Here is a 14,127-nt window from a genome sequence, read left to right on the forward strand (position 1 = left end):
CTCTTTCTAAATGTGTTGGTTAGAGGGCCCAGCAAGAGCTGGAGCTCTTCCCCTGCCCCAAACCTTTCTGCCAACCTCCTTATCCATTTTCCTCTTCCCAGCTGGATTCTGACCCACTCTTACCCCCTCGCAGACTCTGATTCCCTCTGTTCCTCAGGTCTAATTCCCCCCTTCTCAATCACTGTAGGTCAGCCCCCTTTAACCATCTTCCATTCCCTTCCTTCTTCATTCCTTCCTAGCTGCCCTATCTCTTGGACATGGTTACTAAAACCCATTTGGACAAGCAGGAAGTTACCAACAATAGTTCTTCTGGTAAGATGGAAAACCATTGAGCCTTACCAACTGCCCTGCCACTATACCCTCCAGATCCTTGAGTCTGTCTTACTAATACAGACCCCTGGTTTTTTCATTTATTCAATATCAAATTTGCATTTAATCTATATCATTCAAAATCTAGTTATAACATCATTTATGTGTTGTCTCCCCATTTCGAATGAGAGCTTCTCAAGATCAAGGACTATCTCATTTTTCTGTTCATATCCCCAGTGTTTAGCACAGTGCTTGAAACATAGATGCTTTTTCATTCAATAATTAAATGTTTACATGAGGGAGGAGAAAAAGAGAAAAGTCATTTACAAAGCTTATATGTTTGAATAAGATTTATTCTTTTTTTTCCCCCTTTTTTGAGGCAATTGGGGTTAAGTGATTTGCCCAGGTTCACACAGCTAGCAAGTGTCAAGTGTCTTGTCTGAGACTGGATTTGAACTCAGGTCTTCCCTATTCCAGGGCTAGTGCTCTATCCACTGAGCCACCTAGCTGCCCCTTCAATGAGATTTATTAAAGAATATTCTTTGTAGCTGACTTAGGCCTCAGAAGGGCTAGAATCAAAGAATTACAGAATTTGAGAGTTAGGAGAACTTTCAGTAGTCTTACAGTTCAAACTGTATATGAAGTGGTAGGGTCTTAATTAGTCCTTCCTTCCTTCTTTCCCTTCTTCCTTCCTTCCTTCCTTTCTTCCTTCATTGCTCTCTCCCTCTTTTCTTTCCTTCTCCCCTCCCTCCCTTCCTGGATAGGGAAGGAGACAATGGAAATGTTTATTCCTGCCTCCTTACAAGCCAGTTAGACAAACCCATGTGGACACACCTAACCTATATGGGCAACATAGTAACACACACATAGACATACCCTACATACTAATATTACTTGAGTTATAACCCCTGATCCAAGGCCCATTGGTATAGGTCTCTCTCCTTATTGGTGGAGGTGAATGCTCTGTCCTGTGAGGGGTGAGGTGGAATTGGTGAGAGGAAAGACAGCTCCAGTCTTGTTCAGCCCTCTTTGGAACTCTTCAGCCTTTGAGTCACTTTGGGTACCTTTGGCTTCCAGCTTCAGAGGGAAGATGGAAGGTGCCAACTTCATTTCAGATTGCTGAAAGAAAAGACTCTGGGAAGACGTGAGTGGAGTTGGCAGTCTCCATCATGTCCCTATCTCCCGCTTGTTACTCTAGAAACTGGGGAATTTTCCCTTGGGTGAGATCTGGGACTCTCTCTCTTGACTGAGTTATCTCTCTCCCAATGGGAGACCTCCTTCACTTTGCATTGTCTAATATATGTATGTATACACACACACAAACACATACACATACATTATACCTTCTTTGATTTCTGTTTTGCTATGATTTGGATAAATGGTTTTCTTTACTATTTCCTGTGTGTTTTCATTGTGGAATTGGTATTTGGTGGGAAAGGGGTGAAGCCTTAGATGTAGAGCTTGGGGTCCCATTTTCCCCCAATAATGACAAAGCAATCAGAAGTTAGCTTGATCCTAATCATACCCCCTAGACTAATAATATTTAAAAGATCAGATAAGTATAATTCTAGCCTGGTATCCTCTCTGAGGAGAGCCAAGTGTCTTCCAGCCCCAATTTCTTGCTCCCCTACCCCCCAGCAGGAATTAGTCTCCTTTGCAGAAGGCTTGGGGAGAAGAGGCTAGAGACTGTCTGCCTCCCTTCACACAGTGACACTCCCTCTATATGCTGTGGGCAGTGAGGACAGCCCTGTCTACACATAAGACCTCTCTGCATGTAAAGCCTCTCATTGCAGAGTCATTTAATGTCTCTGACCCTCAACTGCCTTATCTGTAAGACATTTACATATGTGTGTGTGTATATATATGGTTCTGTGTACGTGTGTGTAAATGCCATCTATGGACCCTTTTAATTTGATTCTGTGACTTTGTACCTCACAAACTCCTTTGTTTTTCCCCTTTGATGGTGGCTCCCCATCACCTCCAGGCTCAAATATAAAACCCTTCTGAGCCAGGAGGACCTGGATTCGTGTGACAGAATGACCTGGGGCAAAACTATAAATTACAGGGAAGGTTCAATTGGTGGAGCAAATTTTCTCATCTAGGAGTTCCCTATGCCAATGAACTCATAGATACAGGCCTATCCCTATCTTGCTTATGAATATTACAAAAGGCCCTTTTGTTCTCATTCAACTATTACTATTAATAATAATAATTAATAATTAGTATTAATTAATTGTATTTATATGAATAATTTTGTGTAAGAGCAATGTGATTCAACACATTTCACTATTTTTGAAAATCTTTAACATTTTATAAATAGCATTTGAAAGGTCTGGTTCTAAATTCAGTTTATTCTAACACTCAGCTTTAGCGAGTGTATCACTTGGGTGTACTTACTAAATCATAAGATTAATTTTCTAAAACACCACCCACCAATTAAACATCTCACTGTGGAGAGAGATGATTTCTCTAAAGAACCTTTGGATTGCCAGCTCTCCCATTAGCTGAACCCATGGTCTAATCTGTCATCCGCAAGCAAGGGTGGAGAAGCCTCCCAAGCCTTCCTGCTGGAAGTACCGAAGAGTGGACTCAGGGGATGCTGAGGTCCTCCACAGGGAGCCCCTCATGCATGTGCATCCTGAACCTCTCTCCCAGATTCTCAGCTCAGCTGCAGGGCTAAAGCAACTCTATCTGCACAAGGGGGAGGAGGAGAAAGCTTTGGGGGAGTAAGAGGGAGGGGAGAAGGGAAGCGAAGAGAGAGGTAGGTGGAGGAAAACTTGGGGGAGCAAGGGAGGAAGGGGAGAGGGAAGAGGAAAGGGAGGAGGAGGGAACTTAAGGGGAGTGAAGGGAAGGGGGAAAGAGAGTGAAAGCTTGGGAGAGTTAGGGGAGAGGGAGAAGGAAAGGGAGGAGAAGGAGGGAGAAGGAAAGGGAGGAGAAGGAGGGAAAAGGAAAGGGAGGAGAAGGAGGGAAAAGAAAGGGAGGAGGGGGAAAACTTTGGAGAGCAAGGAGAGAAGGGGAGAGGGAGGAGGAACAGGAGGAGGAGGGAACTGGAACTTATGGGGAGTGAAGGGAAGGAGAGAAGAGAGAGTGAGGAGGGGGAAACCTTGGGAGAGCAAGGGGAGGAGACAGGGAGGAGGAAAGGGAAGGGAGGGGGAGAAAAAGAAGAGAGGGGAGCCTTCGTTCCTGATCCAAGAATAGAACCATAAGCATCACTGTCCCTGCAGCAAATGATTCTAATATGAATTCATTTTTTTCTGAGATTTCTTTCTATTTGAAGGAGGGGGGTGGAAAGTGAGGGGAGGATGTGCAGGAAGAGGAGAGGCTGTGGGAGCCAGGAATTGCTGGATGACCTACATTTTGCCTGAGGGAGTCATTGCAATTTCATCCTCCTCAGCCTGGGGGACAAACCAGGAGAGGTCATCTTGTCCATCTTGTCTCTACGCAGGAACATATTCAACACAGCCAAGTGAAAAAAAAAGTAATAACAAAGCCTCCTTTAGGTTTAAGGCCTTGCATAGATGCTTCTGATCATTCCAGGCAACATCCGGCAAATCCTTCCCTTTTGGGGGTTGGAAAGGGTGGGACAGTCCTCTCTTTTGTCTGACTCTGCTTCCTCCCACTGCAGCTCTGGCTTATTTAGTTTTGTTGTGTTCTCAGGAAAAATAAGGAGCAGCATTAACCAGCGTTCCCCTTATGTTAGCTATGGGGCCAAGGAAGCTTCCAAATCTTTCCAAACCTCAGTTTCCTCATCTTTAAAACAGGAATCATGATAATATCATTTGTGATAATTAACAAGTGGTGTCATTATGCAAAATGTAAAGAAATATATAAAAATACATGCTATTAACGATAATGATAAAACATCAATTTCCTCATCTTTAAAATGGGAATAATAAGACCTATATTTTTGTTATGATAAAAAAGTGAGATCATCCATGTAAAATGGGAAGAAATATATAAGTGCATGCTATTAATAACTAATTCAGCATCAGAATAGGAATTTCCAGTGCTTACACTTTGGTATTATAGCCTTTTAAATCCCAGGGTTACCTCCACATCACAATAAGGCACCAGAGGAGGATTTTTGTGGTGGAAACTAACTCAAGGTCTGGATGCTGTCCATGTCTGACAAGATCTGGGACTAAGTCCCACCATCCACTCCTGTAGAGACAGTCTCCAGCTATGGCTACATCTAGCTGGTCCTTTCACAACTACACCACAGACCTCCTTCCTCCAGCATATGGGAGTAGGGATGGTCTCTATTAGTGAATTGGTCCTGGTAGAATTGAAAGAAAGAAAGGGGAGGACTGATTGTCTCTCAAAACCTTCCATCACTTAGTGGAGATTAGAAGAGCGGGAGGGAGCATTGCTCAATACACTGCCTTGTTTATTTATGCACTTGCATATGAGAATGTGAGGGGCAAGTAGGATCCCTCCTCAGGGAGTCATTGCAGTTTCATTCTCAGCCTGGGGAACAAACCCAGAGAGGTCATCTTGTCCATTTTGTCTCTAAGCACCAACATATTCCACCCAGGCAAGTGAGAACTTCTCTTATTTTAAGGGAGAGACTTGTGCCCTTGCCCGTGTCACTTAGCAAAGATTCTGTCAGGTCTCAGGACTTCTTCCTATCCTTTCCTGGCTATGATAACCTGATCTGTTCTTCAGTTTTAAACTTAAAGCCCACCTCCTCCAGGAAGCCTTCCCTGATTATAATGAATGTTCTGTCTCTCTTTCTTTCTTTCTTTCTTTCTTTCTTTCTTTCTTTCTTTCTTTCTTTCTTCTTTCTTTCTCTCTCTCTCTCCCTGTCTCCCTCTCCTCCCTCCCTCCCTTTCTCTCTCTCCCTCTCTCCCCCTCTCCCTCTTTGTCTCCTTCCCTCTCCTCATCTTCTCTGCTCTTCCCTCTCCCTCTCTGTTTCTCTCCCTATCTCTCCCTCTCATCTTCTCTTCTCTTTCCTCTCTTTCTCCGAATCATTAGACTTTAAGCTCCTTGAGGTCAGAGATTATGTCCTCTGTAGAATAAATGTTTTTACACATAATAGGGGTTTCATAAACATGTGTGGATGATGAGGACCAATAGCCATAAGCATCTATGATTTCTGTACTGTACCAAGAACTGGAGATATAAAGACAAAAAATAAAACAATCCTTACCCTCAGAGAGTCTATATTATCCTCATATCATAGGTCCATTAAATCGCAAAGTTGGCAGATGCCTTAAAGGTCACCTGGTTCATCCTCTGACCTAATGCCCAAATCTCTTCTGCAATGCCCTTGACAGCTGGCCATCCAGTCAGAGGCTTTGCTCAGCTACTTTCATTTGACATTACTTCCTGGATCTCTTCCATTTTCTGACAGCTCTGATGATTACAGGGAGCTTTTATATGTAGAGCTGAAATTTTCTCTCCTATAACTTCTACCCTTTGTGCTCTGGAGAGACATGAAATAAGCCTAATTCCTGTTCTTTGGATTGCCAGCTCTCCCATTATAAAAAATATTTTTCCTACAGAGATAAGACATTCTAGTTAATGCCCTAAAAAATACATCAGAGCTTTTAAGTTTTTCTTTTTCTTTTCTGATTTCAGAAAATTCCTTTCAACTTTACAAGGACCAGTAGGTGGAAATCACTCAGAGAAAGGTCACCTTTTCTTAAGCAGACACAGGATCTGGGGCTGCAGAGAGGCTGGATATTGGGGCTCACTGTGGATGATCTGTTAAACAATGACTGAGGTAGTTACTAGCCCTCCATAGTTCACCCTTCTCACCTGGCAGGAAACATGGAGAATAATAATATTTTATAGTCTCCATTATATGCTGGTATTCATTTGCACCTTGGACGAGAACAAAGAGAAGAGAATGGAGAGGATAACTCAGAATACCTGATCTCATTGAAAAATCCTATTCCAACCTATTCCATTGGGTTTTTGTGGCCACAGAGCTCAAGGCAGGATGCTCCAGGAGACGATGGGGCACCTTGTGGGATGAACAAATTGAGAAACTTTATGATGCTAAGGAAGCCTGGGGGCTATAAGCAGCAAACATAGGCAGTGGCTCTGTAGGGGATATTTCCTCCCTCTCCCTCTGTGGCCAATGACAGCCAGAAGATAGAAGTGGGGCTTCCGCACTACTGTTGATAAAATGCTATGATTACAGACAATTCCTTTGGAATGAGAGAGAAGAGAGAAAATAAAACAAACAAACAAAAACTAGGTGAAACCTCCTCTGGCATAACAGGCCAGCTCCAGAGTTTGATTGTTTCTGCAGTGGCTTGTAGATGAATAGGCCCTCTTCCTTGTTCACCTCCCCTCTCCCCCAACTTTCCCCTTCCCTTTTCTATTTAAATCCCTCTAGGTCAAATTGCAATACACACACACACACACACACACACACACACACACACACACACACGTGTGTGTGTGTGTGTGTGTGTGTGTGTGTATGGTTGTTGTTGAGTTGTTTCAGTCATGTCTTACTATTCATGACCCCATGTTGTCTTGGCAAAGATACTAGAATGATTTCCCGTTTATTTCTCCAGCTTATTTTCCAGATGAGGAAACTGAGGCAAACAGGGTTAAGTGACTTGTCCAGGGTCACAGAGCTAGTAGGTATCAGAACAGATTTGATCTCCTGTAGATGAGCAATATAAGTGTGTGTATACATATGCGTGTGTATACATACATATATACATATATAAATATATGCTATATACATACACATGCCTATATGTATCCACACATGTTGTGCATATGCGATCCTTTTTTAGATATACATTATCTCTTGGTGGCTTTCCCTGTATGTCCCCAAGTTCTCTGGTGTTCTCTGTATACCTGGGGAACCTTGTGTGCCTTGTCATGTTGTGAGTTGCCCAAGGTCTGGGCACAGAGACCATGGAAGGGTTTGGTGATGGTGATGAAGTTTGTCATAATGTCAGTAACAGCTTCATCCTTGAACAATACCTTCTTCCATGTTCTCCCAGGCATGACTGTGTCTATCACCATGGGTGTCTGACATAACCTCAAGTGGGAACTGTTAGGGATAAAGCTTCCAGGGCTAATTCTCTTCCCACCTAGAATTATTTCTGTGCACAAAGTGTATGCAGTGATACAACAGAAGGGGATGCTATTTGAATATCTGCATGAGTAGAGTCACATGGAACTTGAGTCTGGGAGATGGCTTCATGAATTGGTCCCCTTCCTCTTTGGCATAATTTCATTGCAGTATTTGCAGACTAGTTGATGACTGAAACTGTAAGTCTCCTTTAGCCCCTCTCCTCCCACCCTCAATTGATTCCCCCAGTCCCTAAATTTAGGGTTTAAGCATGCTGCTCCCCAGGTACAGCTTTCACCAGCTCTTCCACCTTTCCCTTTTTTCATAGGCAAGGAACAGGATCTTGGAAATGAACCTCTGTCCAGATACCTTCTGGCCTCTCTGGGGCCTTGCTATGTTCATATCAGGTGTCCCGAGGCCCCTGAAGCTGGGGACTAGATCCTTTGGAAAACCTTCTCAGTTGAGAGATCGGGAGGTGGAAGGGGCTGATCCTCTACGAAGCCACTGCTGTCAGAGTGGGTGCTGCAGGTGTGAAGGAGAAAGCCTGTAGTGGAGACAAATGAGAAACCATAAGCAACTGGGATTAATTTTGAGGAGAGCTGGGGAGGGGAAGAATTTATTTACCCCCATAAGAATTCTTTTCTAACTGTAAGGTCATAGAAGTAAAGAAAGCCAGAGTATTAGAGCCTGAAGCCAAACCTCATTTTCATTTTACATATGAGTATATTCTGAGGTGATATGATATAATATTATATAATACATACTAATTATTACTAATATTATTCCAGTTCATGCAGGAGTAGACTCTGAATCTCACTGATTAGGCTACTTTACAATTTAAGAGCTTTCGCTCTTCTTAAACATCAGTAACGTCCCACTTCAAAAAAGTTTTTTTTTCTATTTTTTCTTCTACTCAACCTTCTTTACTTGCCTCATTGTTCACATAGGAAATTTCCCAAAAGTCAGAGTGACCTTTCTCTCTCAAAACTAGTATCTGTACATGGATGTAGGAGAGCCCTTTAACAAGGAAGCAAACCATGTTCAGCCAGAGGGTTCTGCCAAGAAGGAAGTCACAAACTCAGACATGTATCCTGTCTAGCTCAGGGGATTAGGATTCTGGGTTAGAGAGACAAACATCATGCGTTTGACTCCAATGTGGGCCAGTCTGCCTTTGGCTCTTCCACAGGCCTCCATAGCATAGAAAAATACTACTGGGCTGGAATTAGAAGAGCAAGGTTCAGGTCATAGAATTATGAATGACCTTAAAGATCACCTTCTCCAATTTCTTCATTTTATAAATCAGGGAAATGCCCTGAGATCATGGAATGATCCTGGCTCCACTATTTTCTAACTCTGTGTGCTGGATGAGTCACTTAAACTCTAGAGGACGGCAGAATTTCTCTTGTTTTTTAATTAATTAATTATTTTTTAGTTTTCAACATTCACTTCCATAAGATTTTGAGCTTTAAATTCATCTTTCCCTCCTTTCCCGCATCCTTCCCCAAAACGGCTTGTGATCCGATATAGGCTCTACATATACATTCCTATTAAACATGTTTGCATATTAGTCATGTTGTAAAGAAGAATTAGAACCAGTAGGAGGAAACACAAGAAAGAGGAAAGAAAAGACAACAGAAGAAAAAAAAAGAGTGAAAAGAGTGAATAGTATGTTTCGATCTGCATTCAAACTCCATAGTTCTTTCTCTGGACTTGGATGGCATTTTCCATCATGAGACTTTCGGAGATATCTTAGACCTTTACATTGCTGAGAAGAGCTAAGTATATCAAAGTTAGTCATCATATAACATGGCTGTTACTGTGTACAATGTTCTGCTGGTTCTGCTCACTTCACTCAGCATCAGTCCTTACAAGTCTTTCCAGTTTTTCCGAAGTCCACTTGCTCAGATGGCAGAATTTCAGAATTATGGGGGATGTCTCGTCCAAACCTCACCTGAAAAGAGATCTTTCCCCTATAACATTCCTGCAAAATGATTGTCCAGCCTTTGCTTCAATACATCAAGTGATAAGTAATCTACCGTCACCTGAGGGTGCATGCTCACTTTTGAAGAGCTCTGATTATGAGGAAGTTCTCCCTACATAAATCCTAAATCTGCCTCTTTGCAGCATCCTTCTATCACTCCCAGTTCTGCCTGTTGGGGCAAAGCAGAAAAAACAAACCTTGCTTTCCTATGACAGCCCCTGGGACACAAGATGACAGTTATCATGTGCCCTACCCTTCCTACTCTCAAGTCTTTTCTTCTCCAGGCTAAGCAAGCACAAGTCCTTCAACCTGTCCTCATGTGGAATGATCTTGGAGCCCTTCCCTTTCCTGGCTGAAGTCCTCTAGATATGCTCCAGCTTCATAATGCCTTTCCTAAAATAAGGCACCTGGAATAGAACAACATACAGCCAGGTTCTGATGAGTACAAATAATGAATGCTGTGGAGTGGTTTCATGTATTAAAATTTGCACCATTTGAAGGAATAATGATGTAAAATATGGTAATTGGTCCTTAGTCCAAAGGTGTATTCTAGATGTGGTCTACCTGGTGCAGAATATAGAGGTGGGCTTTGCCTGGTTTGATACAACCTAAGATCAGAGCTGAGTCTTCTCATTTGTAAAATGGGACTAATCACCCTTCTCTCACAGGATTGTTATAAGTGTCAAATGGAGTAATAAAAATAGTTATAATAGTTAAAATATACATAGAAGCTTTAAGGTCTGTAAAACAGTTTGCATGCAATGTCTCATTTGAGTAATATATGTGAATGTGATTTTTTTTTCTTAATGTGAACTATAAGATATTGTTATTGGTATTGTTACATGATGGAGGATGGATAGAGCCTGACAAACTCATCCCAGTTCAATGTCAGGCGTCGGATGAGAAGCATCACTTTTGCATGCAATGGACAACATGACCTGAAGAGAGGAGAGCTTGTCATGATGTAATAGAGACAGATAGGCCATGGTACAGACCACATACATGATAAATACTGGAATATAGGAGAGTACAGACCAACCATCAAGGAGTCCCAAGGGAATGCTAACCAGGTCAAGTTGGATGGAACCTTAAAGATCCCCTACTCCAACCCTATGAACTTCACAGATAAAAAGACAGAGCTCCAAATAGAGAAAGTGAGTTGCTCAGTCTCTTTTACCTCTTGATTCTCCAGCTGTAGCTCCTGCAGGGCAAAAACTTCATCTTCGGATGGCTTTCCTGTTCTCTCCAAGACCTGCGTATCTTTGGTCTGTGTTTCGAAATGCATTTCAGTCTTAACTCAGCCAAATAATTGTAACAGTCTGGTACCATTTGCCATGATATATCTCAGACCTCTGTAGAAATACTTTTAGATCTTCTTCTCTTGGGGGTTGGCTAGCATGCCCTGCTCCTCCTCTCCTAGCACGGAACATCAAAAGTTGACTTTAGGGGCTGGATGAGTCTCAAACATGGTTCCTCAAAGTATCTTAAAGGCTGTCATAACAAAGTATTAGACTTGTTTTACTTGGCCCTGGTGGGCAGAACTGATAGAGATCAGTGGAAACTGCAGAGAGGTAAATTTCCTCTTGAAATAAAAGCTTCACAATAATTATACCTGTTGGGGGAGCCGGGTGGTGCAGTGGATAGAGTACCAGCCCTGGAGTCAGGAAGACCTGAGTTCAAATCCAGCCTCAGACACATGATACCAGCTGTGTGACCCTGGGCAAGTCACTTAACCCCGATTGCCTCACCAAAAAAAAAAAAAGAATGGAGAACATAAAATTTAAAAAAAAATAATAATAATAATAAAAGAATTATACCTGTCCAAAATGGAATGGACTCACCAGATAATGCATTTCTCATTACTGGTAGTCTTCTCATGGAGGTTGAATGACCACTTGTTGGGATGTTGTTAGAGGGATTGATATTTAAACGTAGGTAGGACTAAATGATCTCTGAGGCCTCTTCCCCATTTGAGTTTTGGGAGTTTTGAGACCTTCAGTACGATACAGAGCCTGACTCTGTCCTGGATCTCCTGAAGGCAGGGGCTGTCCAGAGAATGGAAATTGCCTCAGGCAGAGGGGGTGTGAAGTGTGAAGGAGCTCCAGGGCAGGCAACCAATAAGCATTTATTCATCATTTCCCAGGAGCCAGGCACCATACTAATGAGGTGATTGGAAGGTGCCCTTCTCAGAGGAGAGGGTGTGAGAAGGAATGACCTTTAGTTTCAGGAAGAGAAGGTGTCCAGGGACATGGGTTATCTGAGCTTGGAGCAACTGGAATAGATGAGATGATCCTGGAAGTAGTTGTCAGGACCTCCCCCTCACCTCTTCCTCCCACATGCACATGTCACAGAGCTAGAAGTATGTGCACAGCTGTGCAGTGACATCATGCATCCAGGGGAGATAATTGCAGACTGGGGGAGGCAGAGGTGGGATTGTTTTTCATTGATTAGAGACCCCACTTTACTTATCTCTGCCTTTGATGGCAGAATGAATAATACTTTTGCATATTTTTAATGGGGCCTATATCCCTAGCAGTACAGAGCTGTCTTTAGAACTGTTTCCTTCCTACAGTCCCTTTAGCTTGCCTGGGAATGTTGAGGGGAATCAAGGGAGCAGAAGAGAACTCATGCTTCTGGGAAAAGAGGGCTTGAGGCAACCAAAGCCTGGAGTATAATAGGGGCTGGGTTAAGGGTCTGGAGCTACCATCCTGTCTCTCTCCTTCTCTCAGAGTAGGACTATGCCAGAGGAATCATAGGGTCATATGGAGAATGCTTGAGTTGGAAGAGTCCTTCAAGATCATGCCTCCCAAGTCTCCCATTTTACAGAGAAGGAAACTGAAACTCAGAGATGGGAAACTACCTGCAAAGGCACTTAATAGTAGAGCCAGCACTAGAACTAGTGTCTTCTGATTTCAGTAGAGTTCTTCTCCTCCCCCCAAGGGGGATCTTTTATTAACATAGTATCACAGATCTAGAACAAGAAGGGACTTCAGAGGACATTGAGGCCAACTGATTCATTCTACAGATGAGGAAAGTGAGGCACAGAGAAGGCAAGGGACTTGCTCAGGATCACACAGCCAGTAAGTGTTTGAGGTGGGATCTAAACCCATGTATTCCTGAATCCAAGTCCAGTACCCTATCCATTGGGTGACATTGCTTCCCATTCTTCCAGGATCTCCAGTGGGAACCTTCGTTGCTCCTTTTGGAACTTAACTATTTTGTTTCAAGACTTTTCAACTACAATCCTATATGTTCTAACTGAAGCCTAACTTCATCTGTGGTTATCCAAAGTCATGACTCTTTTGCTTTCTTTAGGTACGACCTTCCCAATTTCTCTTCCTAACCTTCTATATCCTAGGGTAAAGGTAGGAAAACAAATGGGGGGGGCACTTCCTCTGGAAGTGACTGGTACCCTCAGTTCTGCACAGGGTATTAGAAAAGACTTTGTCACTCATCAGACCAGCTCACAGCTCCTGCATCTGGGAGCTCAAGAAAAAGCTATTTTAGCAATTACTACTGCAAGTCTGACACCTTGTGGGGAAATAGCAGTTGAACACTTTGGGATATGATATAACATGATAAGATGGGATATGATGACTGCCAGTCAATTCAAAGTTATTTTCCTTGTTATAGAGCATCAGAGATTGATAGAGTATAGGAGTTAGAAGAAATCTTAGAAGTCACTTAGTTTACCTCACATCATTTTACAAACAAGGAAACTGAGGCCCATAAAGATGAATTTAATTGCCCAGTAGAATAGAGACTAGAGCATAGACCCCTTGACCCCACTTATGCATCCTCTTTCCACTACCCCATGAAGTGGGTAAAGGTATGTGAAAGAAGAATTAAAGTGATGTCAGACATTCCAAATAATTCCCAAACTATTTTCATTTCTCTTTAGAATGCTTTCTAAAAAAATTAAAACCAGACCTGTGCTGCCTTCTACGTGGGGGAACTCCCAATAGGGAAACTCCCTCCATGGAGATCTTTTCTATAACTTACATGCAGTCTTAGAGAATTGCCCAGGACACCGAGAGTGTAACTTGCTTAGGATCATACAATCTGTATTTATTAGAGGCAAGACTTGACTTCAAAGCTGGCCATCTATCTATTATTTCAGGCTGTCTCTCAGTAATACCTTATTTGATGTCTTTGTGGGCAAAATCTTGATATACTCCAGTTTGTCAATGCTCCTTTCAAAATACAGGAACATCAGAATGGACATGAAACTCCAGGTCTGTCTAGGGTAGAATATACCTCTCTCAGTCTGGCCTCTGTTAATTCAGTTTAAGGTCATCTTAACTTTTGGGGTTGGTATGACAAATCATTGATTCATATCTGTTTAGCGGTCTACAAGTACTCCTCTGTGTTCTTCCTCCCATTTGAATGACTGAAAATATGTCCTTTTAGGAGGGGAATTTTTTTTTGGACTCAAGCTGAGTATTCACATTTGTCCATCTGACAATTCCATCTTGGGTCTTCAGATTGTATACTTCTCCTTGGTCCTTAGCTTTGACCAGACTCCCTCAGCTCTCTCTTTTCCTTCCATTGCTTTTTTCTGCCTCCTATCTGAATCACCTGGCTCCCTCCACTCCAACTTACCCACTATGCATCAACTCTTAGCACCTAACTCTAATTACTATTATCAACTAGTGCTTTGTTGATTTACATACAAGCTGCCCAAAATATCCTATAAGGATTCCAGAGAGGCAGACTGGGGGTAGTGCATAGAAGGCCAGTCTTGGCTATGAGGATAATCTAGGTTCAAGCCCTGTCTGATACATACTGTCTGTGT

General features: G+C 42.5%; 1 protein-coding gene across 1 annotated transcript in view; it reads right to left on the reverse strand.

Annotated features, from left to right (window-relative positions):
* Positions 1 to 6,811: 6,811 nt before the first annotated feature.
* TESPA1 (thymocyte expressed, positive selection associated 1) overlaps positions 6,812 to 14,127 on the reverse strand; it is a 46,193-nt gene continuing 38,877 nt past the window's right edge. Inside the window, 1 exon segment of the mRNA XM_020979453.2 lies at positions 6,812 to 7,895. Within this exon segment, the coding sequence (XP_020835112.2) occupies positions 7,786 to 7,895 (110 nt within the window). The 3' untranslated portion in view covers positions 6,812 to 7,785.

This window comes from Phascolarctos cinereus, unplaced genomic scaffold (genome assembly GCF_003287225.1).
Source record: "Phascolarctos cinereus isolate Bilbo 61053 unplaced genomic scaffold, phaCin_HiC Scaffold_1;HRSCAF=81, whole genome shotgun sequence".
In the NCBI taxonomy this organism is placed as follows: Eukaryota; Metazoa; Chordata; class Mammalia; order Diprotodontia; family Phascolarctidae; genus Phascolarctos; species Phascolarctos cinereus.